This window comes from Leptodactylus fuscus, chromosome 1, assembly GCF_031893055.1.
Source record: "Leptodactylus fuscus isolate aLepFus1 chromosome 1, aLepFus1.hap2, whole genome shotgun sequence".
NCBI classification, from domain to species: Eukaryota; Metazoa; Chordata; class Amphibia; order Anura; family Leptodactylidae; genus Leptodactylus; species Leptodactylus fuscus.
The window spans coordinates 201,695,180-201,720,090 of NC_134265.1; the positions used below are offsets into that span (position 1 = coordinate 201,695,180).

The 24,911-nt window shown below is 39.1% G+C and overlaps 1 protein-coding gene across 1 annotated transcript in view; it reads right to left on the reverse strand.

Annotated features, from left to right (window-relative positions):
- DOT1L (DOT1 like histone lysine methyltransferase) overlaps positions 1-24,911 on the reverse strand; it is a 97,563-nt gene that overhangs the window by 19,446 nt on the left and 53,206 nt on the right. The window contains exons 9-17 of the mRNA XM_075281985.1: positions 20,025-20,104; positions 16,861-16,929; positions 12,168-12,274; positions 12,035-12,076; positions 10,009-10,092; positions 9,585-9,819; positions 8,025-8,138; positions 4,375-4,466; positions 989-1,090 (exon numbers count right to left, since the gene is read on the reverse strand). Coding sequence (XP_075138086.1) covers positions 989-1,090; positions 4,375-4,466; positions 8,025-8,138; positions 9,585-9,819; positions 10,009-10,092; positions 12,035-12,076; positions 12,168-12,274; positions 16,861-16,929; positions 20,025-20,104 — 925 coding nt within the window. The remainder of the gene's footprint in view (positions 1-988; positions 1,091-4,374; positions 4,467-8,024; positions 8,139-9,584; positions 9,820-10,008; positions 10,093-12,034; positions 12,077-12,167; positions 12,275-16,860; positions 16,930-20,024; positions 20,105-24,911) is intronic.

Genomic DNA, 24,911 nt, shown 5'->3' on the forward strand with positions numbered 1-24,911 from the left:
CCAGCAGTGTATTTTATGTCATCAGGAGCATGCCCAGGCTATGTAGGAAGGTCATACAGGCACGAGAATGCCAAGAGTGTGCAAAGCAGTAATCAGAGCAAAAGGTGGCTACTTTGAAGAACCTAGAATATAAGACATATTTTCAGTTGTTTCACACTTTTTTGTTAGGTATATATTTCCACATGTGTTAATTCATAGTTTTGATGCCTTCAGTGTGAATCTACAATTTTCATAGTCATGAAAATACAGAAAACTCTTTGAATGAGGTGTACTGTATATGGTCTATATGGTCGTTTTTCCACATCTATCTATCTATCTATCTATCTATCTATCTATCTATCTATCTATCCACACACACACAGAGGGAGAGAGAGATTTATTTTTAAGTGACCATGTGTAGTGGAGTTTGTAAAACTTGCATGGCATTACTTAATGTCCCTATACAATAACTTGTATACAATATATCCAAATCGCAAAAGATAGTTATCCATATAATCATTTCAAAATCACAAAAAAGGACTGCAGAAACCGTTGAATTTGAGTTGAATCCCACACCACAGCCAGATACTGCCATCACTGATAGTTTATGGTATACAGGCTGAGAAGTGTACTGTTAATAGTAGATGTCCAGAACCCATTACTATTTAATCCACCTGGCAGTTGCAGATCCCACTGGGCAATAGACTCAAAGGCATTGTTGTGGCAGCTGCAAATTTGACACTTTAATATTCATTTGGCTCTCAAATTTGCAGAATCATCAGAGCATGTTGTTATTGTATTTAATGTAGTAGATCATAGCAAGTTGAAAGTTATTTTAACTTCTATAGAGGGAAGAAAGATCTGACTAAACTACTCCATGAAAAACCATTAACGGGGTTTTCTTCTTAAATAACCCTGTCCCATAACCTACATAAATAGAGAGTTTTCAGAGTTACTGTGCCAACAAACAAATTCACAACTGTGTTTATAACAGGTTCAGTGACTGTACCTCATCCAGCTTCTGTTGAAACAGTTTTGTGATCTCCTCCTTCTGAGCCTGGCAGTGTGTAAGAAGCTGCTGAGCCGCACCAAGGAGATTAGAATTTTTCTCCTAAAAACAAAACAAAAAAATAAACACTGAAAACTTTTAAAAAGCAGGAACCATGCAACTTAAGGGCCCCTTCACATGGAGTTTACGCTCCGCTCATTCAAACACGTATACACGAGCGCTTCAAAACACATCCCATTCACTTCAATGGGAGCGCACGTAAAGCCGGCTTTACACGCGTTCCCATTGAAGTGAATGGGATGTGTTTTGAAGCGCTCGTGTATACGTGTCTGAATTAGCAGAGCGTAAACTCCATGTGAAGGGGCCCTAAGTCTGGCTATGCCCAATTGCAATATATGTCAGCATGAAACCACATAGTCATACATAAATACAAAACAAACCCCCCTCCTCCAAAAAGAATAGAGTGCAAATATTCAGGTTTATTAGACTCCAAACAATACAGAAAATCATTTATGCAACCCTGTGGTGTACAAGTCCTTATGGACCCATCACCCTAATAGATGACTTCCAAACCCTAGTACCTACAAGCAAATACCAGAATATAGGAATAAATATATGCAGTTGTTAACAGATAATACCATAAAAATGTACAGCATATAAATGCAACATTGACAATAAAATAATAAATATATTACCACCAGAAGTAACAAGTTGCATCCACAACGGCAATATGTGATGCTGGTTTAAAGTCGCCCCAAAATAAGATAATCAGCAGTATGTGAAATTGCCATACATTCCATATGAGTGTATTCAGCAATTCACTAAACCTCAAGCGCCTGTGCTACATTAGCCCTTACTCCAAGAATTACTACCTCAAATGTGCAATAGCCGTACTGTATGCGCATGCATGCTAAGACTTTGGCTAAGCATACCAGGAAAGTGAGTGAGATACTGGTTATTCTCATGCACACATGGGGGTCTAGGAAAATAGTGGGGGGGACAAAGTGTATCCATCCAGTGGGGAAAATAAGTAGTTGATACACTGGCGATTTTGTAACTTTTCACACAGAGGTCTCTAATTTTTATTGTAGCTACAATTCAACTGTGAGAGACAGAATCACAAAAAAAAAAAAATCAAAAAAAAAAATCCAGAAAATCAGACTGTATGATTGTTAAATAATTAAGTTACATTTTATAGAAAAACAGAACTTAACATTTGGTACTGTGAGAAGGTGACAGGCAGAGTGCTGGAGTCCAGATATATCAGCCCCAGGTTTCTGACATATGTGTGGTCCAGGGCGTATCTAGAGTAGGCTTCAGCCCCAGGTTTAGATCCTTGGCTCATTACTGGGCCAGAAAAGGCTACAGCTCCTGCATTGTGAGCAGTTCCATGAGGAGAAAGGAGGTGTGTGTGGGTCTGTCCTGTAACCCTGAGTCTGGGGTGACTATTTTGTTCCTGTTTTCTTTGTGTGGCTGTTAGTAAACGACACATATACCGTATTTTTCGGACTATAAGACGGGGGGAAAAGAAGGGTGCGTCTTATAGTCCGAATGTGGCGCCTGGCATCCGCCATAATAGAGAGGCGGATGCCGGCAAGGGATAGACGCCGGGGCCTGAGACATCGCTGCGCTCCTCTGCCCTGCATGAAGCCAGCAGCGGGAGGAGTGATGCTATTCCGCTCCTCCGTCCCCCCGCTGCTGGCTTCATGCAGGGCAGAGGAAGGTAGCGATGTCTCAGGCCCCGGCACATGTGCCAGCGTCTATACCTTGCCGGCATCCACCTCTCTAGTACAGCGGATGCCGGGTCAGTATCGGTGGCCCCTTCTCCCCCGGGGCCGGTCCCCACCGGCCCCGTACCTGTAAAGTTGCAGGCCGGCTCCTGCGCGGCGATATCGCAGGAGCCGACCTGTTCGGGTGACAGCCGGGAGCCTAATGAGGCTCCCAGGCCTGTCACTGCTATATATTAGTATTGCGGCTGGGTCCATGACCAGCCGTAATACTAATAGACAGAATGTCCCATAGATGGCAATACAGTTGTATTGCCGTCTATGGGACTTGCAATCAAGTGACCGCAGGTTCAAGCCCCCGGGGCGGAATAAAATAGTAAAAAAAAAAAAAAAAAAAAAGCTTTAAAAATATATAATAAAAATATGAAATAAATAAAAGTTCTAAATCACCTCCTGTCCCTAGAATATATATATATATATATATATATATATATATAAAAGTAGAAAATCATATGTCATAAACCACCGGGTTTTTTTTTCAATACAAGGTGATCTAAGCAATAGATATTCCCCAAAATGGTATAACTAAAAAGTACTTCTGACCCCACAAAAAAAAACACTATGCGTCCCCGTACAGCTGCAGGGTCACCTGTCAATGTGGCCTTGCAGCTGTTGCAAAACTACAACTCCCATATATTAAATATTTTACCATTTTTTGCTTCAAAATTTTTTTGCCCTATTTTCCTCCTCTAAAACCTAGGTGCGTGTTATAGTCCAGTGCGTCTTATAGTCCGAAAAATACGGTAGTTAGGTTATCCATTCTGTTTAGCTAGTGGTTTAGACAAGCAGGTATTTTTTGCCGAAGTTAAGGCCATATTTTATTTTGTTTATTTTGTGCCTGAAATCAAGGTTTATTTAATTTTACCTGATTTTTTCTAAATAAACCAGTGTGAACCCGCCCTTATAAAGGTTTTCCCGAATCATATCAGTGGTGACAACTGAGACAGTTCTTGTTTAGCTGCCAATAGACACGATCTTGAGTGAAATAACTACTCTGAAATCAACTAAGATTTCCTTATTGTCACCATATAATCATCTTGTACATGCACTGTCCTTGCCTGATAATCTGGCCAAAATAAGAAAACCGTGAGTGAGTTTATTACAAGTGCAAGACTACAGAAAGTTCCTGCACTCATAGCCATATCAATAGGCAAGTGATCAAGACAAAAAAAGTCACCAATAAGATGTTTAGAGAAAACCTTTAAAACTCTGTTAAAATGTTTAATAATTTATATTGGCAAAAATGTTAAACTTTTAATGGTCTTCAAATCTAGACATTTATAGGAATAATCCTTTAAGGTAATTCGTACTATATATAATATAGTGATTCTCACTATATTATAATATTCTCATATTCATATAATATTCTAATATTCTGTAATATTCTCACAGAGCACTGTGTGTGAAATATCAGCTCCACTTCCCTCCCTTGAACTACGTGACCCCAGATCCAACAGCAATCAGTTTACATATGCACAACAGTCTGCGAGATATGGAGGGTCTGAATTTTTTCCTGTGACTGCTTCACTAAATATTTTTTTAAAGATAAAATAAATTAAAGAACAAATATAGGGGGGGGGGGGGGGGAGACACTCATACCTTTTCCTTATCTAACAGTTGCTGAAGTCCAGCCTTGTACTGAGGGGTCTTCATGTAAGACATAAGCTGCAAATATTGTATCCTAAAAGAATCTGTGAAAGAAAATAAGTTAGCAAAAAGAATCTAAAATAAACTCCTAGAAATGAAAAGACAATTCAGGGAGGGAAACCCTGTTCAAAGCTACATTGACACTGTTGTCAGAGGATCAGAACAATGGAAAGAAAAGTTTTCATTATTAACAGATGCAAACTTTCTCTGTGTCCATCCATCAGAATCCACTATAATGTTAAAATAACGCTATGACAGAAGAAAAAGATTCAGACTAGTTTATTTATATATATAAAAATTTTTTTTAAAAAAGTAAACCACACGGATGGACCTTATTTGTCATATTTATTTCAACATTGTGGTGAATTATGACCAAAAAAAACAAAAACAACAACAAACCACATTCTGTTCAATTCCTCTGACACATCGCAATAGAAAGGCAATGGCAGTGTTGATGCACTGTAACAGATAACCCAATTCAATAAATACTTAAAGAGATACCACAGATTGCTCTTTTAAATTGTAAAAAAGAAAAAAAAAAAAAAACAATGAAAGAAACTATAAAGAAAAAGAACGGACAAATATGAAAAAAAAATAGTCAAGTGCTATTAAAGGACAGAAGATAAAGTAGAAAATCAAAAACATTAGAATTGAACAGTATAAAACTAGGATTGAATAAACATAATACTGGACATTGATAGGGGAAAATGTCCCACAGTCATAAGACATAAAACTCTGAAATAGTTTGAATCTAGATGGCTGTTTGTAGTCTGAACACATTGCCCAGACGGACCGTGGCTTGATTCAACTAAATCATCATGATCTATGGTACTAACAGCTCCCACCCAACAGAAAATCCCATACTTATTTTATTTAAGTATAGGGCAACAGAACCATAGTCAGGCTGAAAGAATCAAATCACCATGATACAGTGAGTTCAGTTCAACATGCCACAGTCTGAGCAAATAAATGAGGCTATTACAGGGAGAATTTTATCCGGCAACATGCACTTCTGAAGTTGCTCTTAAAGAAGCACCACTAAATACAAAAAATAAAAAAAAATACAAAATAACCCCCAAAACCATAGGACTTCTTATTCAACACACTGATCGCCTGTTACGGCCCCAGTTTCCTTAAAGTGATCCTAACGCATTTTTTTATGACTAACACGTCGGAATAGCCTTAAGAAAGACTATTCTTCTCCTACCTTTCGTTGTCTTCTCCGCACCGTTGTTCGCCTGAAATCCTAGTTTTTGGTTGGTATGCAAATGAGTTCTCTCGCAGCACTGGGGGTGTCCCCAATGCTGCGAGAGAACTCTCCCCAGCGCCGCCTCCATGTTCGTCAGCAAAGCCTCTTCATCTTCTTCTTCCGGCGCACAGTGGGCCAAAATTCAACGCATGCGCAAGTCGGCTCTGCCGACTTCACGTGCGGACAGCCATTTTTTTGTGTCCGCTTACGCGAGCAGAAGAGATGAAGAGGCTGTTGCTGACGAACATGGCGGCAGCGCTGGAGAGAGCTCTCTCGTAGCATTGGGGAAGCCCCCAGTGCTGTCTGAGCGCTGGGGCCCGCCCCCAGTGCTGCGAGAGAACTCATTTGCATACTGACAAAAATCGGGATTTCGGGCGAACGGCAGCATGGAGAAGACAACAAAAGGTAGGGGAAGAATAGCCTTTCTTAAGGCTATTCAGACGTGTTAGTCATAAAAAAAATGCGTTTGAATGATAGAATCCCTCTAACATGGCCTGTAGTCTGTGGAGTAAGTGAGGAACATTCTGATCAGTATACTGATTTTAAAACAGTCTTATGAACCCATCAGAAATGCCCCTAAATAAATAAACTGAACAGTGGCTGGATTTCAGCAACATTTTTATTACTGAAAACCACTACTAGAGAACAGGGACTTAGATTAGGATAAACCATCAATTATATCACATCCAAAGTGTGCTACATTGAAGTTTCTTAGAAATATTAGCTAATTTTCGGATTGCAGGAAGATGTAACCAACCTGAATTCCATCCGAAGGGAGAGAAGAAAGAAATCAGAGGATACATGGAAGAAAGGATAGGTAGACGAGAAAGATAAAGCACATGACAAAAACAAATAATGCAAAATAAAATTGCAAATAAGGCAAAAAAAACAAAAAAAAAAAACAATCGACAAAAGAAAGTTTATGGTGAAACAAGCTAGGTGTAAAGATACAAATTGAGTATATTAATTGAAAACTGAGTCAATAACTTAAATACTATAAGATAATGATTTATGTAAAATAAGCAGGACACACAAGCACAACAGCATTCAATATAAAATGCGACTTGGGTGAAAAGAGACAAAAAAACAGGGAGCGACAGATAGACAGATCAATGGCAGAGAGCCTTTGCTCCAGCCTAGGAATAGGAGGCTAACCACGAACACCCGAGAGGCTCCACTGTGGAAAGCAGCTGCTAAATGGGGAGGCGAGAGATAATGGTGAGGCCACAACGTTCGCCGTTGAATACTGCTGCTAGAGAAAGGCAGAGTGTCAGACAATAAATAAAAGTCAGACATTATGCACATCTCTCAGATAAAGACTGCTTCCTTGGCAACAAATACATTTGTCACTGAAAAAGTCACTTTGTATCGGTCTGCTATTTCTATGTATATACTTAACCTTAATGTGTAACTCCCATTTCATTGACTTTCAACTTAATATGCAGCAGTTTATGCTACATATAAAATCACATATTCAACTGGGATTTTAATTAGTGATCTCTCAGATTATGTTCTAGCTAGTTCTTTAAGCCTATAGTCATATGGAGTCTGAGAATCTCATCTTTCTTATGATACCAGAACCCCAGAACCATTTTTCTAGGTGGAATAAAATTGAAGATACAGCCATTTGAGGTGACCATGACCCCCACTTTGGTAAATGCTTGAACTCTGCATCTTTACAATACAACTGTGTACCGACTTTCCCTAACAGCTCAGTTAGAAGGTTGCTAAGGAGAATGCCACAGCCTGTTTTATAATAAAAAGGAATTTAGATAGGGTTTTTTGACCATTTTTACTTTATTACCCTGATACAATAGCGAAGAAAAAAAAAAGTGGGAGTTACACTTTAATGCTAATCTACATGATCTGGCTCTCAAGCAGTGTGCTAGATGTTATATAGATATTAATAGATCTATTCACACAACCGCTTTTTAAACAGAGATCGATTAATATAATATACAATTTCCCAGGCCATTTTCATAGATCCTTCAACACACTTAAGTCTATGAGAGAACCATGAAAACAGGCTACTCTCAGGTGTACACACTACTATGAAAAAAGTACTTTATCACAGCAGCATGCATAGCATGTTGGAAGTAATTTGGACTAAGATGCGATGAAGTCATTAAATGGCTAACATGATCAACTTGAATTGTCAAGATCAACTGTCATCTTAACTCCCACCAATACCTACCTTTCAGACTGCCCATAAAGTGCCACATCAAATTAAAGGTTGGCACAGAAGTCCCTACTATCAAGCAAAATGCTTCAAAATTAACTGCTCATTGTCATTTCTCTTCTGGAACACAAGACAGACAACCCTATTCCCACCCATCCCATGTAAGAATCTTACCAAGCAGCTTTTGCAGGGCTGGAGGTGTAGATGAAGACAGCAACTGGTTGGAAGGTTGACGCTGAACTTTGGGAGGTAGCTGAAAATAGGGACTCTGAGGTGACTTGTATGTATCTGTATAAAGTAAATAAAAATATAATATGAAAACATGAAGTATCAATATTAAGTATCAAATTATGGACAAAGAATTTACAACAAACTGAAATTCAGGCCCGGTTCACATCTGCGTTCGGTATTCCGTTTGGGAACACACACCCCAATCCCTCCCCCCCGAACGGAAACCTATATGCATTAAAAGCTGTTAACTAAGAAACCACAATGACCTCAGACTATAATGGGGGGTCCGTGTGGTTTCTACACGAAACATGCGGAGAGAAAAGTGCTGCTTGCAATGGTGTCATACATTAAAAAAAAGTATGGGATCAAAACACAGCAGGGACATGATGACCACGAAACCCAACAGATCAGCTGTATGAAGCAACTGCGGTGCTGAAGGTGATGCCTGCCTACCAGAAAAGCAGTTTTAAAGTAAAGCAGCTTAAAATTAATAGGGTGTCTAGATAGGGCCCTTAGAACAGGGAAGGGGAAGGGGGAAAGGGAAGGAAGAAAGAGAAAGAAAGAGTAATGGATGTCAAGGCTATCGCCGACAGCCTCTTTCTGCAATCAGAGATGCTGGATCCCTTTATTCATTTGCTTAATTTGCAACAGACAAATGAATATAAAGTCTGCCAAACTTTTCCTCTTCATCTGTACAGCAGCTAAATCTCTCATAGCTTTAAACTGGAAGTCAGTTTCTCTGCCATCCATTCCTGACCTTATTGCCAAGTGAAGAATATCCATAACTTGGCATAGCTGACAGTTTGCCTAAATAACATAGTGGTGGCCTTTAACTCAAACTGGTCCTCATGGGATATCTAGTGTACATTGTAGTCTCTCTGACCTCTGTCCCTTTTCCTCTCTCAATACGCTTTTTCCATGTTACAGTGTTTATCTTGTGATGCCTTGTATTATTCTTTTATTATATTGTAAACTCCAAAAACAAAACAAAACAAAACTACAGTTTAAAAAAAATAAAACAAAAACAAACAAGACAGGACACCCCGAAGGGAGTCGAAGGCAGGGAAAAAAGGAGAACCATCCTCCTAGGGCCGTGTTGGCGAACCTATGACACGGGTGCCAGAGGTGGCACTCGGAGCCCTCTTTCTAGGGTTTAAGCTTTCGCTGTTTTCAGATGACATACTCCTAACTCTTACTCCATACTCTTTTGAAGCAAATTGGCCACCTCTCGGCCTATATAATTTATACCTCCAAAATCGAGGCCCTACCCCATCCAAATTTCGCCAACCCACTTGACACAATTACAATCCTCCTTCAAGTATAGCTGGCAGAAGTCTTCCCTGTAATATTTGGGTATCCAACTTACTAGTTTTTTCTTTTCACTGTACCAAGCCAACCACCTTCCTTCCCAAGCATTATAGCAAATTAGAGCCCTTCTCACTAAGTGGCTGATCCTGCCGCTATCACTCTTTGCCAGATCTCCACAGTATAATATGTGCTTACCCTGAGAGCTTGCTTGTGGTGGGGACTGAGGGGGAGGGCCATTCTGAGAATGGACAGTTTCCAGTGCAGTTGGAGATTTGGAGGGCTTTCGTTCACTAGCTGATGGAAGCAGTTTCTTAGGACGTCCACGTTTTCGACCTGCCATTTTCCTACCCTTCTTACTGAGTCTTCTTCGAGCTTTGGCTGGTGAAGTCTTTTTCACAGAAGCTGGTTTCTCCTCTTCAGCTCCTGAATCCTGAAACAGAACATAATATATGATTGGATAAAAGCATCTGAGCTTAGCACTTAACTTTCATCTTTTTAGCCCAATCATGGTTCTCCTAGATAATGGATACACTTTACTTTATAATAATAATAATAATAACAATAATAATAAATAATAATAACAATAATAATAATAATAATAATAAAAACACAACACTACCTTGATCTCCTGAATTTTTGTAGGGGTGGTGGTATTGCTCTTTCCTTCACGATGATTCTTCCGTCTTGTTGTTTCTTGCTCCTCCTAACAAACATAGCATAGCAAACTTCAGACCAGGTCTTATTCCTATCCATCTTGCAGTCCAGGCTCATTAATTAAATTTATGGAGGTGTTGGACGGCACACCGATACATTTATGTGCAGTCTTCTCACAGAAAAGTATATTAAATACATGTAGGCTTAGAGGAGCAAGTACTTTCCTGTGCTTCACTCACTGAATGGAAAACATCTCAGCAGCTAGTCTCTACACACTAGCAAAAGTGACACAGTAGTGAAAAGGGACAATTACATAGCACTTAGGGGAAATTTAAAAATAAGCAATGCAAGTCACATCACCAGATATAGTGCTATTCCTCATGGCACACACATCATTGTATTCTGAAATAGGGTAGGAGTCAGCACCTGGCAAACCCATATAAATGGCATGTCCCATTGATCTCAAGCTGAGGACTGAAAACATCAGTTTTATTAACAAAATCCTTGCTAAACTTGCTGTCAGTTGCCCTTCTGTCTTCTCCAAGTGATGTATAGTGCTTCTGTAAACTGGTACATGAGTGACCACATAAAAGTGATAGATAAGCAGTGAAAATGTTAATTCTGTTAATTTGATAATCCCTTCAAATTACTGACTCAGAAGCTGCCATAGGATTATATATAACATTACAGAAAAGTACTGATCAGCACTTGGGATTAGACAAACATCATAGTGAGCTCCCTCCAGAAGCCTCTGTCTGTGCCAGTGTGCTTCCTCTCTCTCAGTTACAGCTCACTGTTCCTCGACAGACTCATGTGAATTGTAATATGAAACTTGTGTAACCTGCAGATGCATCTTGCTCGAAGAATGAAGGGAAAACAGCCCCAATTCACACGTCTCGATGATGTATGAGGACGTGGATGCCAGAGATGCATGGGTCTCCACCCTTCAGCCAAGGGCAATTCAGCTAGAGAAATTCACAAAAGAAGATCCAGCAATCCGAAAACTTAAAAACTAACTTTTATTGTTCCCATATTAAAAAAGAAGTTACATATCCTTAATGAGAGAGAAGCTTACGCTTTTCAGAACGGATAGTTCCTTAGTCGTAGCCAACTATGACTAAGGAATTATCCGTTCCGAAAAGCGTCAGCTTTTCTCGCATTCTTAAGGATATTTAACTGCTTTTTTAATATGGGAACAATAAAAGTTAAAAAACTAACTTTTGATAATTTTTCAGCTTGTTGGATCTTCTCTTGTGAATTTCTCTTGCTCAAAGAAGATTGTTTTCACATCTCAGTAACTTATCCTATACACACAGCCCTCACTTTAATTTATTTCAATGGGCACGGAAAAAGGAATGATGGACCTTGATTCACCACAGAAATAAATGAAGTGGAAGCTCACCTGTCCAGCCACTGCTACTTTCAGAGAAGGGAGCAACACACCTCAGTTTTCGTGGTAAGGGTGTGTTTAGGGGGTGGGGGGTTGGTGCAATGATCAGACCCCCACTGATATGCAACTTACCCTCTGCCCTATGGCTAGAGGATATGTTGCTGTGATTGGAAAATCCCTTTCAGTAGAGTTAATTGCATCTTAGAAGGGAGTAGAAAAATAACTAGATAAGAGGGGGGAAAGAAGAAACTTTGGAGAGGCTGCTGAACTAAATACGATCATAATATGATGGCTTATCCTGGCAATATCACTTTGTAGCATGAGAATAACCAATGAAGAGACTTCACAAAAGACAAACCTTGAATGTTAATTTTCTGGTTCATTTAACATAAACAGGACCTAGTAGGTGCTGAATTGTCAAACATAATAGATTACCAGATGGTCAATAAAAAGCTTAACTTTATTAAAGGTCAAAAAGCAACTAGTATTTCATACAGTAAAGACCTTGGATAAAAGAATAGAATTTTGGCAGCAGCTAATTTTTGGCTGTGGCTCTGCTAACCTAAGTAAATTGTATATTTTTCACAGCGTTGAAACTTACCCTGAGTTTTGGGTTTTTCAGACTGGAAAAATAATTTTCAAGCTGCAAAACAAATGGCAAAAAGTTGACACTACTACTTTGGAGGGATTCAGTAGTATAAACAATATTTGGTTGACTGAAGTTCAGTACTTACTAAAGTCCGATCAATGGTTTGGAGATAGTAAGAAACTGGCTTGCCGGTCCAAGAAACAGAGCCTTTGAGTGGCGATAGCTCCACAACTCTCATTATAGTGCCAATATCTGGAATATAAATGTTATAGTTAACATATAAGACATACAGTCCTATGAAAAAGTTTGGGCACCCCTATTAATCTTAATCATTTTTAGTTCTAAATATTTTGGTGTTTGCAGCAGCCATTTCAGTTTGATATATCTAATAACTGATGGACACAGAAATATTTCAGGATTGAAATGAGGTTTATTGTACTAACAGAAAATGTGCACTATGCAATAAACCAAAATTTGACCGGTGCAAAAATATGGGCACCTCAACAGAAAAGTGACATTAATATTTAGTACATACTCCTTTTGCAAAGATAACAGCCTCTAGTCGCTTCCTGTAGCTTTTAATCAGTTCCTGGATCCTGGATGAAGGTATTTTGGACCATTTCTTTCTACAAAACAATTCAAGTTCAGTTAAGTCTGATGGTCGCCGAACATGGACAGCCCGCTCTCAAATGATCTGAAAACAAAGATTGTTCAACATAGTTGTTCAGGGGAAGGATACAAAAAGTTGTCTCAGAGATTTAACCTGTCAGTTTCCACTGTGAGGAACATAGTAAGGAAATGGAAGACCACAGGGACAGTTCTTGTTAAGCCCAGAAGTGGCAGGCCAAGAAAAATATCAGAAAGGCAGAGAAGAAGAATGGTGAGAACAGTCAAGGACAATCCACAGACCACCTCCAAAGAGCTGCAGCATCATCTTGCTGCAGATGGTGTCACTGTGCATCGGTCAACTATACAGCGCACTTTGCACAAATAGAAGCTGTATGGGAGAGTGATGAGAAAGAAGCCGTTTCTGCACGTACGCCACAAATAGAGTTGCCTGAGGTATGAAAAAGCACATTTGGACAAGGCAGCTTCATTTTGGAAACAAAAATTGAGTTGTTTGGTTATAAAAAAAGGCATTATGCATGGCGTCCAAAAAGAAACAGCATTCCAAGAAAAACACATGCTACCCACTGTAAAATTTGGTGGAGGTTCCATCATGCTTTGGGGCTGTGTGGCCAATGCCGGCATCGGGAATCTTGTTAAAGTTGAGGGTCGCATGGATTCCACTCAGTATCAGCAGATTCTTGAGAATAATGTTCAAGAATCAGTGACGAAGTTGAAGTTACGCCGGGGATGGATATTTCAGCAAGACAATGATCCAAAACACCGCTCCAAATCCTCAGGCATTCATGCAGAGGAACAATTACAATGTTCTGGAATGGCCATCCCAGTCCCCAGACCTGAATATCATTGAACATCTGTGGGATGATTTGAAGCGGGCTGTCCATGCTCGGCGACCATCTAACTTAACTGAACTTGAATTGTTTGTCCAAAATACCTTTATCCAGGATCCAGGAACTGATTAAAAGCTACAGGAAGCGACTAGAGGCTGTTATCTTTGCAAAAGGAGGATCTACTAAATATTAATGTCACTTTTCTGTTGAGGTGCCCATACTTTTGCACCGGTCAAATTTTGGTTTAATGCATATTGTACATTTTCTGTTAGTACAATAAACCTCATTTCAATCCTGAAATATTACTGTGTCCATCAGTTATTAGATATATCAAACTGAAATGGCTGTTGCAAATACCAAAATATTTAGAACTAAAAATGATTAAGATTAATAGGGGTGTCCAAACTTTTTCATAGGACTGTATACTGTGAGATATATATATCTATATACAGTCCTATGAAAAAGTTTGGGCACCCCTATTAATCTTAATCATTTTTAGTTCTAAATATTTTGGTGTTTGCAGCAGCCATTTCAGTTTGATATATCTAATAACTGATGGACACAGTAATATTTCAGGATTGAAATAAGGTTTATTGTACTAACAGAAAATGTGCAATATGCATTAAACCAAAATTTGACCGGTGCAAAAGTATGGGCACCTCAACAGAAAAGTGACATTAATATTTAGTAGATCCTCCTTTTGCAAAGATAACAGCCTCTAGTCGCTTCCTGTAGCTTTTAATCAGTTCCTGGATCCTGGATAAAGGTATTTTGGACAAACAATTCAAGTTCAGTTAAGTTAGATGGTCGCCGAGCATGGACAGCCCGCTTCAAATCATCCCACAGATGTTCAATGATATTCAGGTCTGGGGACTGGGATGGCCATTCCAGAACATTGTAATTGTTCCTCTGCATGAATGCCTGAGGATTTGGAGCGGTGTTTTGGATCATTGTCTTGCTGAAATATCCATCCCCGGCGTAACTTCAACTTCGTCACTGATTCTTGAACATTATTCTCAAGAATCTGCTGATACTGAGTGGAATCCATGCGACTCTCAACTTTAACAAGATTCCCGATGCAGGCATTGGCCACACAGCCCCAAAGCATGATGGAACCTCCACCAAATTTTACAGTGGGTAGCATGTGTTTTTCTTGGAATGCTGTTTCTTTTTGGACGCCATGCATAACGCCTTTTTTTATAACCAAACAACTCAATTTTTGTTTCCAAAATGAAGCTGCCTTGTCCAAATGTGCTTTTTCATACCTCAGGCAACTCTATTTGTGGCGTACGTGCAGAAACGGCTTCTTTCTCATCACTCTCCCATACAGCTTCTATTTGTGCAAAGTGCGCTGTATAGTTGACCGATGCACAGTGACACCATCTGCAGCAAGATGATGCTGCAGCTCTTTGGAGGTGGTCTGTGGATTGTCCTTGACTGTTCTCACCATTCTTCTTCTCTGCCTTTCTGATATTTTTCTTGGCCTGCCACTTCTGGGCTTAACAAGAACTGTCCCTGTGGTCTTCCATTTCCTTACTATGTTCCTCACAATGGAAACTGACAGGTTAAATCTCTGAGACAACTTTTTGTATCCTTCCCCTGAACAACTATGTTGAACAATCTTTGTTTTCAGATCATTTGAGAGTTGTTTTGAGTAGCCCATGATGCCACTCTTCAGAGGAGATTCAAATAGGAGATCAACTTGCAATTGGCCACCTTAAATACCTTTTCTTATGATTGGATACATCTGGCTATGAAGTTCAAAGCTCACTGAGGTTACAAAACCAATTTTGTGCTTCAGTAAGTCAGTAAAAAGTAGTTAGGGGAATTCAAATCAATAAAATGATAAGGGTGCCCATACTTTTGCACCGGTCAAATTTTGGTTTAATGCATATTGCACATTTTCTGTTAGTACAACAAACCTCATTTCAATCCTGAAATATTACTGTGTCCATCAGTTATTAGATATATCAAACTGAAATGGCAAACACCAAAATATTTAGAACAAAAAATGATTAAGATTAATAGGGGTGCCCAAACTTTTTCATAGGACTGTATATATATATATATATATATATATATATATATATATATATATAATAAAAGTTCAGAAGAACTTCAGTGGCTAAATTAGAAAAACATCACTGCTTTATTCCAAAACCACCACCGCATACTTCAGGTTGTGTAAGGTATTAACAGTTTATCCATATTCAATTCAAAGAAACCGACGCTAGGTACACCCCTGCATTGAGGTATCTGTTTTTCTGGTATGCCTAGAGCAACGGAACACTAATTTAGGCACAGAGAATATTTTCGTCTACAGATTTCAGGCAGACACTGCAACAGTCTCAGCTAGAAGTGTCACCACTGAGATCTGCGATTGGGCTTCAGTGGTTACGTGGGGCTCACTGGCATCATAAAGCTATTTGAAGAAGAAGCCAGTGAAGACAGGGGAGCAACGCCAAGATGCCCACGAGAGATAAGGTAAGAAGAGTATAACTTAATTATTTTTCCCCTCACCTCCCCTGGGCTTCCAATTATACTCTGGGGTCTGAAGTATCAAAGAGAACAGAAAGCGCTGCAGAAGCACCAGAGCCCAGGAGAGGGGAGTAACACTTTTTTTTGTTTGTTTGTTCACCTCCCTAGGAGGGGAGGTGAGACCCTCCAGATAAGGATTGATGATGATAATATTATTATTCATAATAATAATAATAATAATAAATTTAGCTCAGATGTGTTCCGACCTAACGAATGAAACCACCAGGTGAGATTCGTCCGATGAAGTTTATCCAACACTATAACAGAGGTGTGGGTTTAAAGGGGACGTGACTTAAATAATCGCAAGTTGAGAATTATGAGAGTCCTGTAAATGAAAAAGATGATTGAGTGTCTAGATGACAAACTGCTACACTGATGACAGTATGTGGAGGGAGGAGGAAATACACAAGCAGTGTATAGCAAATCCCTGACACCACACTTCCTGTAATCCATATCATTGTCGCTGCGGCTATAGATAAATGTCACATTTCAACAGGCAGAACACAAGAATTCACAAGGAAGGAAGACACCTCTCGGAAAGATGTTTGAAGCAACTTTTTTATCACAAGAACATCACTTTAGAATAAAGAGATCTGCATCTATGACTTTGATCACACTGACAAAAGAGCTCAAGATAGTTGCAAGGTAACCAATTAAAATACTCTAGAGCCTGATACCAATAACATATTGTAGCCATTATTGTTATATTATATCTTACATAAATCATAGAATTACAATGCATAACACCAAAGTATAAAAGGATAACAGTTTCCTCCTTCTCCTTCCATGGTATAATGCCCATATATTTTTGACTTAAAAATAAAAACTTGGAAGAAAACTCACCACTCAGGTTCCTGCTGTTAATTCGGAAGTTGAGAGGTGCAAACGGTTTGGAGGAGACAATTCTGCCGCCTGAGAAAAGATTTGGTAGGGAGAATAAAATAAGCAAGACATGATTCACAGGCATCAGAAGTACTGAACAATGCCAGTATTTAAAGTCACAAAAAATTTCTAGAAAGTAAATGGAAAAATACATTAAATTTGACTTCTTTCATAATGCCATCTCAAACTAGAGTAAAATGTTGGTATAGGTCATTGAAAAGAAAAGTGTAGAACAAAAAAGTTGTATTCTTCAGCTCAAGATAGTAAATGCAAAAAAGTTCAGCAGCTTTTACTTTTCTGTCTCGTTTGCAGATTTGGACATGCCTAAGAAAGGAGAAATAAGTATTTACAGGCATTACTATAGGCCGCTTTCTTACAAACAAGGGATATCTGGAAGCTCTTGTCCAACATGTAATTTTTCTGAGTAAGAGAAACTAGGATTGATGGTTACTATTTTGGAATTACACATTTCATTTCTGTCCCTCAATTCTATAAAAAAAAATTAAAAAGGCAACTGCAAGGATAAGGTTACTTGAAGAGAATGATTTTTAATGCGAGTCAAGCCAAATTATAGGTCATGACACATGTAGAACTTGCTTTATCAAAAAGTATTATGGGGAAAATCAGAAAAATGAAATCTAGTATGCAGGGTTGGATAAAACCTGCGATACTAAAGAATTACCCTGATGTGGTGGTGGGGTTCCGAATTAGAATGTGGACGTTTCCACCAGTGCATTTTGCTGTCTTAATTGTAATTTAACAAGTCACACTCAGGCTTTGCAACATTTTCACAGCACAAAATGGGGCAGAGGAATGATGAATAAGCCCCTTTTCCATACAGAATTTGTTACAAGGGTTATCCAATGTTTAACATTGATGGCCTATCCTTATTAAATTTGCGGGAGACACATCCGGCACCTCGGCTGATCACCAATACTGAGACAGCGCAGTTTGTGGCATTGTTTACATATCACGAGCCGCGCTGCTCACTTGCCGAACAAACTGTAGCAGCGAGTTTAAGAACATAAGTGCTGCTGCTACAGTTTATATGGTGAACAAGCATCATGACTCGCGGTATGTAAACAATACTGGGATCCGCGCTCTCCAGGTCCCAGATGTTGATACCCCACCGATCTAATATTGATATCTATTCTAGGGATAGGTGATCAATATCAGAAACCAAATAACCCCTTTAAGGCTTCCTGCACACGCTCACCTTTTTCAGTATTTTAGAAAAGGGAGGGGGGGGAGTCATGCATTTCAAACTTTATTAAAGGAAGTCTGTCCAGGCCAAAACGCCTTGAGATAGTGATCTTTTTATGAATATGCTACACAGGACTAAAATGCATAGGGGGTACAAAACTGATATCCTAGCCAAAAGTGCTCTCATAGGTCTTCTAAAATTGCTACCTCATGTCACCCCCTTTAGCAGTGAATGAGAGCACTAACAGGCTGTTTCTGCTCCTATTAGAAGACCCTTACATGGCATTTTGGATCTGACGGACTCCCTTTTACGGCCTGTTAACATGCATTTTTGGTGGCTTTTTTTATTTTATTTTGTACGTGAATTTCAGAAGTCTTTATAAGCAAAGAGAGAGAGAGAAAAAAAATCTGTAAATGATCATTAACTAGGGAACCTAGTGACCCGACAAACACTACAATAAACTAAAACCCTATGCACAATGAACAATTCCTGAAACCAGGAAGGCTTAATTTGAGTAGATGTATAGAACATGTTGGGAAGGGATTAAATGAGATATTACAAAGTTTCTTATATTCATTTGAATTAGTTTGTGATACTTTTTTTTTCTTCATAGGTAGCCTGAGGCTAATGTAGCTGTAGCCTACTGTAGCTCAGGCCCTATTCAAATGAATGGGACTAAGATGAAGACTTAATTCACAGTCACTAAACAGCTAGGCAGATAAACAAATCAAAAAATCTGGTGCACATGCTTTACACCTCATTCTCTATGTGTTTTAGACACTTTCTAACATTGTGTGTTTTTGTAAGGAATGTGTGTGGGGTTTATTGAAAGGGGATGTTGCTTAAAGAGGACCTTTCATCAGATCGGGCACATGCAGTTCTATATACTGCTGGAAAGCTGACAGTGCGCTGAATTCAGCGCACTGTCGGCTTTACCGATCTGTGCCCGGTGTAAAGCGCTATCGGTCCCGGTACCGTAGCGCTTTAGTGTCAGAAGGGAGTTTCTGACACTTAGCCAGGGACACCCTTCTGCTCAGTAGTGCCTATCGCGCTGTACTGTGTGAGCGGGGAGGAACGCCCCCTCCCTCTGCTCACACAGCTCGTCCATAGACGAGTGTTATCAGGAGCGGGAGGGGGGAGTTACTCCCCGCTCCACAGTCAGAAACGCCCTTCTGACTGTAAAGCCCTACGGTACCGGGACTGATAGCGCTTTACACTGGGCACAGATCGGGAAAGCCGAATTCAGCACACTGTCAGCTTTCCAGCAGTATATAAAACTGCATATGCCCGATCTGATGAAAGGTCCTCTTTAATACGCTAAACTGCCATTCAGAAGTTGCACCAAAATTTTTCCATTTCTCCATTAAATAAACAGAGTTTAAACAGTAGTTAGTGTAAAAGTACACCCACCAGATTTTGAAAACAGGAACTTAAGTACAAGTAAGCAAAGAAAGAATTAGTTTATCTGCCCCAATGTGCAGAGACTTGGTCCGAAGCACTGCAGACCATTGAATTAGCTGACAAGATTGGGTGTTCGGAGTCCCTCACCGATCTGATATTGATGACCTTTCCCTAGGACAGATGACCAATTTTCAAGCTCTCTGGAAAACCCTTAAATACCTCCACCTAACATGTTTACATAAAAAATAATAACTGCCACCAAAAATGCGGTTATGGCCTTCTCCAGTCTGGTCAGTATTTTGCAACAGTATTTTTAAACCAAAACCAAATTGTCCCATTATAGGTGTTCTTTAAGTTCCTGGTTTTGGCCTACAAATACCAATGGAAACTATTAAAACACAACACATATCTGATTGAGGCCTAAGCTGTGCTGAAACTGGTTTACTACCTAACCATAACTAAAACCAAAGTCTAAGAAACATAACTCCAAACAGCAAATAAGAGTGGGTCAATACATTACCTTCCTTCATGTTGGCAAATCGCTCCTTAAGCTGGTGATCGACCTCAGGACCAAAGGCAAAATTATTCACAAAAATAACACTGCAAGATAACGGTAATGTTAATCCCAGAACTATCTTGCTTTTCCCCCATTCTGTCCAGCAAACCACAACCTCAATCCAAAAGCAGAAAATACATTATGCACATTATACAATTGATTTCAAGAGTAAAATTATAAACTACTAATCTGAACCTGAATGTATTACCAGTGAAAAGTCCAACTGTGGAAAGACAACCTACTTCAGCACTCAGCACACAGTTACGTAAGCAGTAATATAGTGAAACGTCTGTAAGACCATCACCTAAAACTGTGTGAAAAAGCTGTGTTCTCATAGAAAAGTGGTCTTCACTGTAATTCGTATAATATAAACAGACTTAAGGCCGTTGGTTGGACTAACAAATCAGGGTAAACTTGCTAGAAAATAGGATTTGTCTGTCAGTAAGTGAATACTATAGATTAGAAAACTACTAACTTGAAAGTAGAGTTCAACATGGCCAAAAAAATAATTAGCAAAGTGTGGCCTAACAAAAGTCTACCCTGCCCATGTGCCATATTAAATAATATGGGCAATAAGGGGAGTTGAAAGAGTGGCAGATCTTTTGACAGAACTACTCCTCCTTGAAGGGATGTTTTGTTTTCTTGGGATATGCTGTATGCAGGTACAAGATCTACAATGCATTCGGGAAGTCTACAGAATCTTACGGCATAGTAATAAAAATAAATTTAATAAAACCAATCTAAACTGACTATGCCATACTGAGAATGTGAAAACAGAAATTTTGCATAAGTATTCAGACCCTTTGCTATGAAATTTAGTAGGTTTAACAGGATTATGTGGTGGAACAGTCCTGAAGAAGAATAAAAATAAATATAAAATCACCCCCCCCCCCCAAAAAAAAAAAAAAACAACAAAAAAAAAAAAACACCAAAAAACAACCCTCTGCTGCAGCACAGTAAATTGCCAAGTTTGCAGATGGCCCAGCTGCTTCTCTGCTTCCTCAGGGGAGTATAAAAATACACATTATTATGCATTCCTAAAAATAGTCCCGCCAAAGTTCATGATGGGCTATATACAGTAAACGTAATGTTTGAAGTCACAACTCAGACCTACTGCAAAGTTTATTATTGCACCAAAAATCTCTCTCAGAGTCTAAAACACTAATAGCCAGTTAAATTGGAATGATCAATCATCAATTTCCTTACTACCTATAATGTTAGATACTAGCAATGATATCCAACAGGCACACGCACACATGTTTATATACAGCTTGACATCCAAGTCTATGGTCATCAGATCTGGGGATTACGGTACATGTCTGAGATTTGAGAACAAACACTGTCTTTGCTGTCCTACAATTAAGGACGATTGTATTGTACTTTTAGTTGCAAACATTTTGGTGTGTGTGTATATATATATATATATAATGTTTTGATCAAGTTTTATTCAAATTATTGGGGTAGTCCACAAAGGAGGGAAAAAAAAACAACAAAAAAAATGTAATTTTGTTTGTTCTGTTTTTTTATACATTAAAAGTGACATGGCTCTTTTCGATTACAGTTATACCGTATCTTGCACTGTACTGATGTTCAGAACTTTTTTCCTTTTTGTTGGTGGAACTATGTGAGCTAAAAAAAATTTGGGGGGGAACAAGCTGTAGTTTTGGTTGTCATCTTCTCGTAGCTTTTTAATTGTTCTTTTGGGAAGAGGTGACCAAAACATATTAACTTGCATATTACCGTATTTAAAAAAAATTTTTTTTTAGGGCTCGTTCACATCTGCGCCCAGGTGTCCGTTCTGCAGGTTTTCGTTTCCTGCATAAAACAGAGGCAGGAGACGGAAACCTGCAGAATTCTCTCTCACCCATGCATTTGAATGGGTGAGAAAGCTGTCCGGCCGTGAGCGGCGGTGAGAGTTTTATGTTCTCTGCCGCGAAACCGGGTTTTTGAATCTGGACACAGAGTCGGACATGCAGTACTCTGTGTCTGGATTAAAAAAACGGTTTCGCGGCGGAGAGCATAAAACGCTCACCGCCGCTCACGGACGGACCCGGTCTGTGGTTTCAGTCTTCTTGCATGCAGAAGACGGAAACCACAGAACGGAGACCAGAACGCAGGTGTGAACCTAGCGTTAGTGGTCTTTGCCGTACAGAATAAGTAATGTTATTTTTTTCATAGTGCGCACTTATACACACACTGATGCCTAATACTGTAGCTTTCTTTTTTTGTTGTAATTGGTTGTTTTTTTTGTTGTTTGTTTTTTAACCTTTCCACAAGGGAACTTAAGCCTAAGATTTCTTAATCCCCTGTACCATATGTATATGCAGTTCTTCTGACTTACTTTACATGGTACATAGAACGCCCATGTGTTCTAATGACAGGCAGTAAGGAGGCTGTTGATTGGCATCCTGGCCATGGCAACCCTCCTGCACACCCTGCAATCTCATCGAGGTGGACCCAAGGGATTGAAAGGGTAAGACTATCTTTAATTTCTCATTGTCATAGAAAGTCTTCCTATATATAGATTGAAATTTGGTGGCAATCACCTAGTGGAAATTTGGTGGTGATCATCTAGATACTAGTCCTCCAACTTTCATATTAATCACTAGCCTCTGCCCACGACTTTGCCTGAGTGTTGTTGGCATCGATGATTCGCCTATATTCAGCAAATTGATGACGTCGATGGTTTGCCTGCTCTGGTGTTTCAGCAGTTCTCAAGCTGTCCTGCTGCTAAACTTGCTCCTTGTACCGTGCCTGTGATTATTCTGACATGTCAGCAGCTGACTGGGACACCATATAATGAGTGTGTTGTTGACGTTGATGATCCGCCAGCTCCAGCTGCTCTAAGAGCCGTTTGCCGCCTAGCTTGTTCAATCCTCCTGAGCTCCGCTTGAGGAGAAGTCTGTGACTTATGGCTACCTTCATAGCTCTCGTTTTAGAATTTTGTGATAAATTAAGATTTTCTTTTTCCCGGCCTATTTAAAATTGGGAAACTGCCAATTTAGATTAAAGGAGTTTTCCCATGTCACTGTTTCCGTGGAGCAGATCAGATAATATGCAAATGCTTGTACGCAATGGAACCAGTGTTATATGAGTGTTTACATAGAGAGATAACAGACCAGGCTTTATCAGCAAACTCTAATTAGCTGAGATACTGCTGCTGGCACGAGCAGTTTAATATAGCATATGAACATAACTTCATAAGAGTCGTGAAGCCATGTCATTTACCAGGATAAAAAGTAGCCTGTGTGTTAATCGAGGTTACAAACTATGTGCCAAATTTCATCCAAATCCATTCAGCTGTTTTTGCGTGACTGAGTAACAAACATCCAAACTTTCACATTAATAATATTAGTAGGAGGATTTGCGGATAATTTATTTTTAAAGTTGATATCGCTACAGGAAAGCATAATACCATCTCTGTGGCAATGCACTTTTTAAAAGACTGATCCATCCTGGCTTCTGCAGCGTTCAACATTTCGAAGCAGCTGGATTGCAATGTAAATGCATCAGTAGGCCAAGAGGATGTGATCACAGTATATGTAAGTGAGTGGTATGAGTTTTATTTTTCAGCCATACCAGGGGTCCTTATCAATGAATTATATATGCTAAGAGGATTTCTATGGTTTGAATCACACGAACCACTGTTGGTTAATAGGTTTGAGTTCCAATGACAAGTATTACATCTAATAAATAACAAATATGTCAGCTCGCCCACAAATCTTCAAAAAATGTCCATTACCTTATGAAGAAAGGAAGGTGCTCGGAAAATTCGGCCTCTCAGCCCAAGGTGTAGATACAAGTGTCCATAAATTGAAGAAATCCAGCATCAATTCCTTGTATAAAACGTAACTTTTATTGTGACCATGTCATCTCAGCCATCATGAATATCTGTATTTGATTTTATGGAGCAGTTCATGCTCCGGAAAACTTTTTCACAATAAAAGTTACGTTTTATACAAGGAATTGATGCTGGATTTCTTCAATTACATCTAATAGGCTATAGTGCATATAATTTACTTTGGAGGGGCTATTTTTAGGAATGGATTGCCATGTGTAGTTATATACTTACAAAGCATTTCACATTTGTTCCGAACGCCCCTTCAGGTATGTATTGTACTTATTTACGATAAATGAGCCAAGTAGTTGTCGAGTCTTCGATGTTCATTGTTGATCAGTGCTGAACTGGAGCCCAGGAATTTTGCTGGTCACTATTATCTGGCACAAGAATAATACCCTTGACTGGACGTAGATGCAGATTGTAAGGAGTCTGCTTCATTGATTATGTCCTTAGATAAACTTAACCAGGTGAGCGGCACAAACAGATTACTAAATTCTTTAGGCATCACACAGGGAAGTGCCTTATGGTTTCCTTATTTTTTGGTAAGTGAGGTGACCAAGAACCTAGTGGTCACTCTGACAAACTCCAAAGATTTGCAACATTCTATTTTCACTTTGTCAGTATGGGGGGAATAGGAAAAAAAAACAACTTGATTTTTTTTAAAATTTCAATAACAAGCAAAACATGGCAAAACATAGTAAAACGTGAAAAAAAAGTTAAAGGGTCTGAAGACTTCAAGAATGCATTGAACATAGAACACAGTGAAGTGTTTCTTCTGAAGCTTTAGTAGTAAAGATATTTAGACCAGGTTCACATATTGCATATTTGTTGAGATATATTCTATAGAAAAATACAGTTATATAAGCTATTTGCTTCAAAATGTTACAGACTACCAAATCTGCAGTATACTCCATCTGTAAAGAAATTGGTGAAATCTGTGGTTACATAACACACAAAATACATGCTGATCTACAGGTGGGTTTGAGACATTAAAATCTAGTTTACTTATA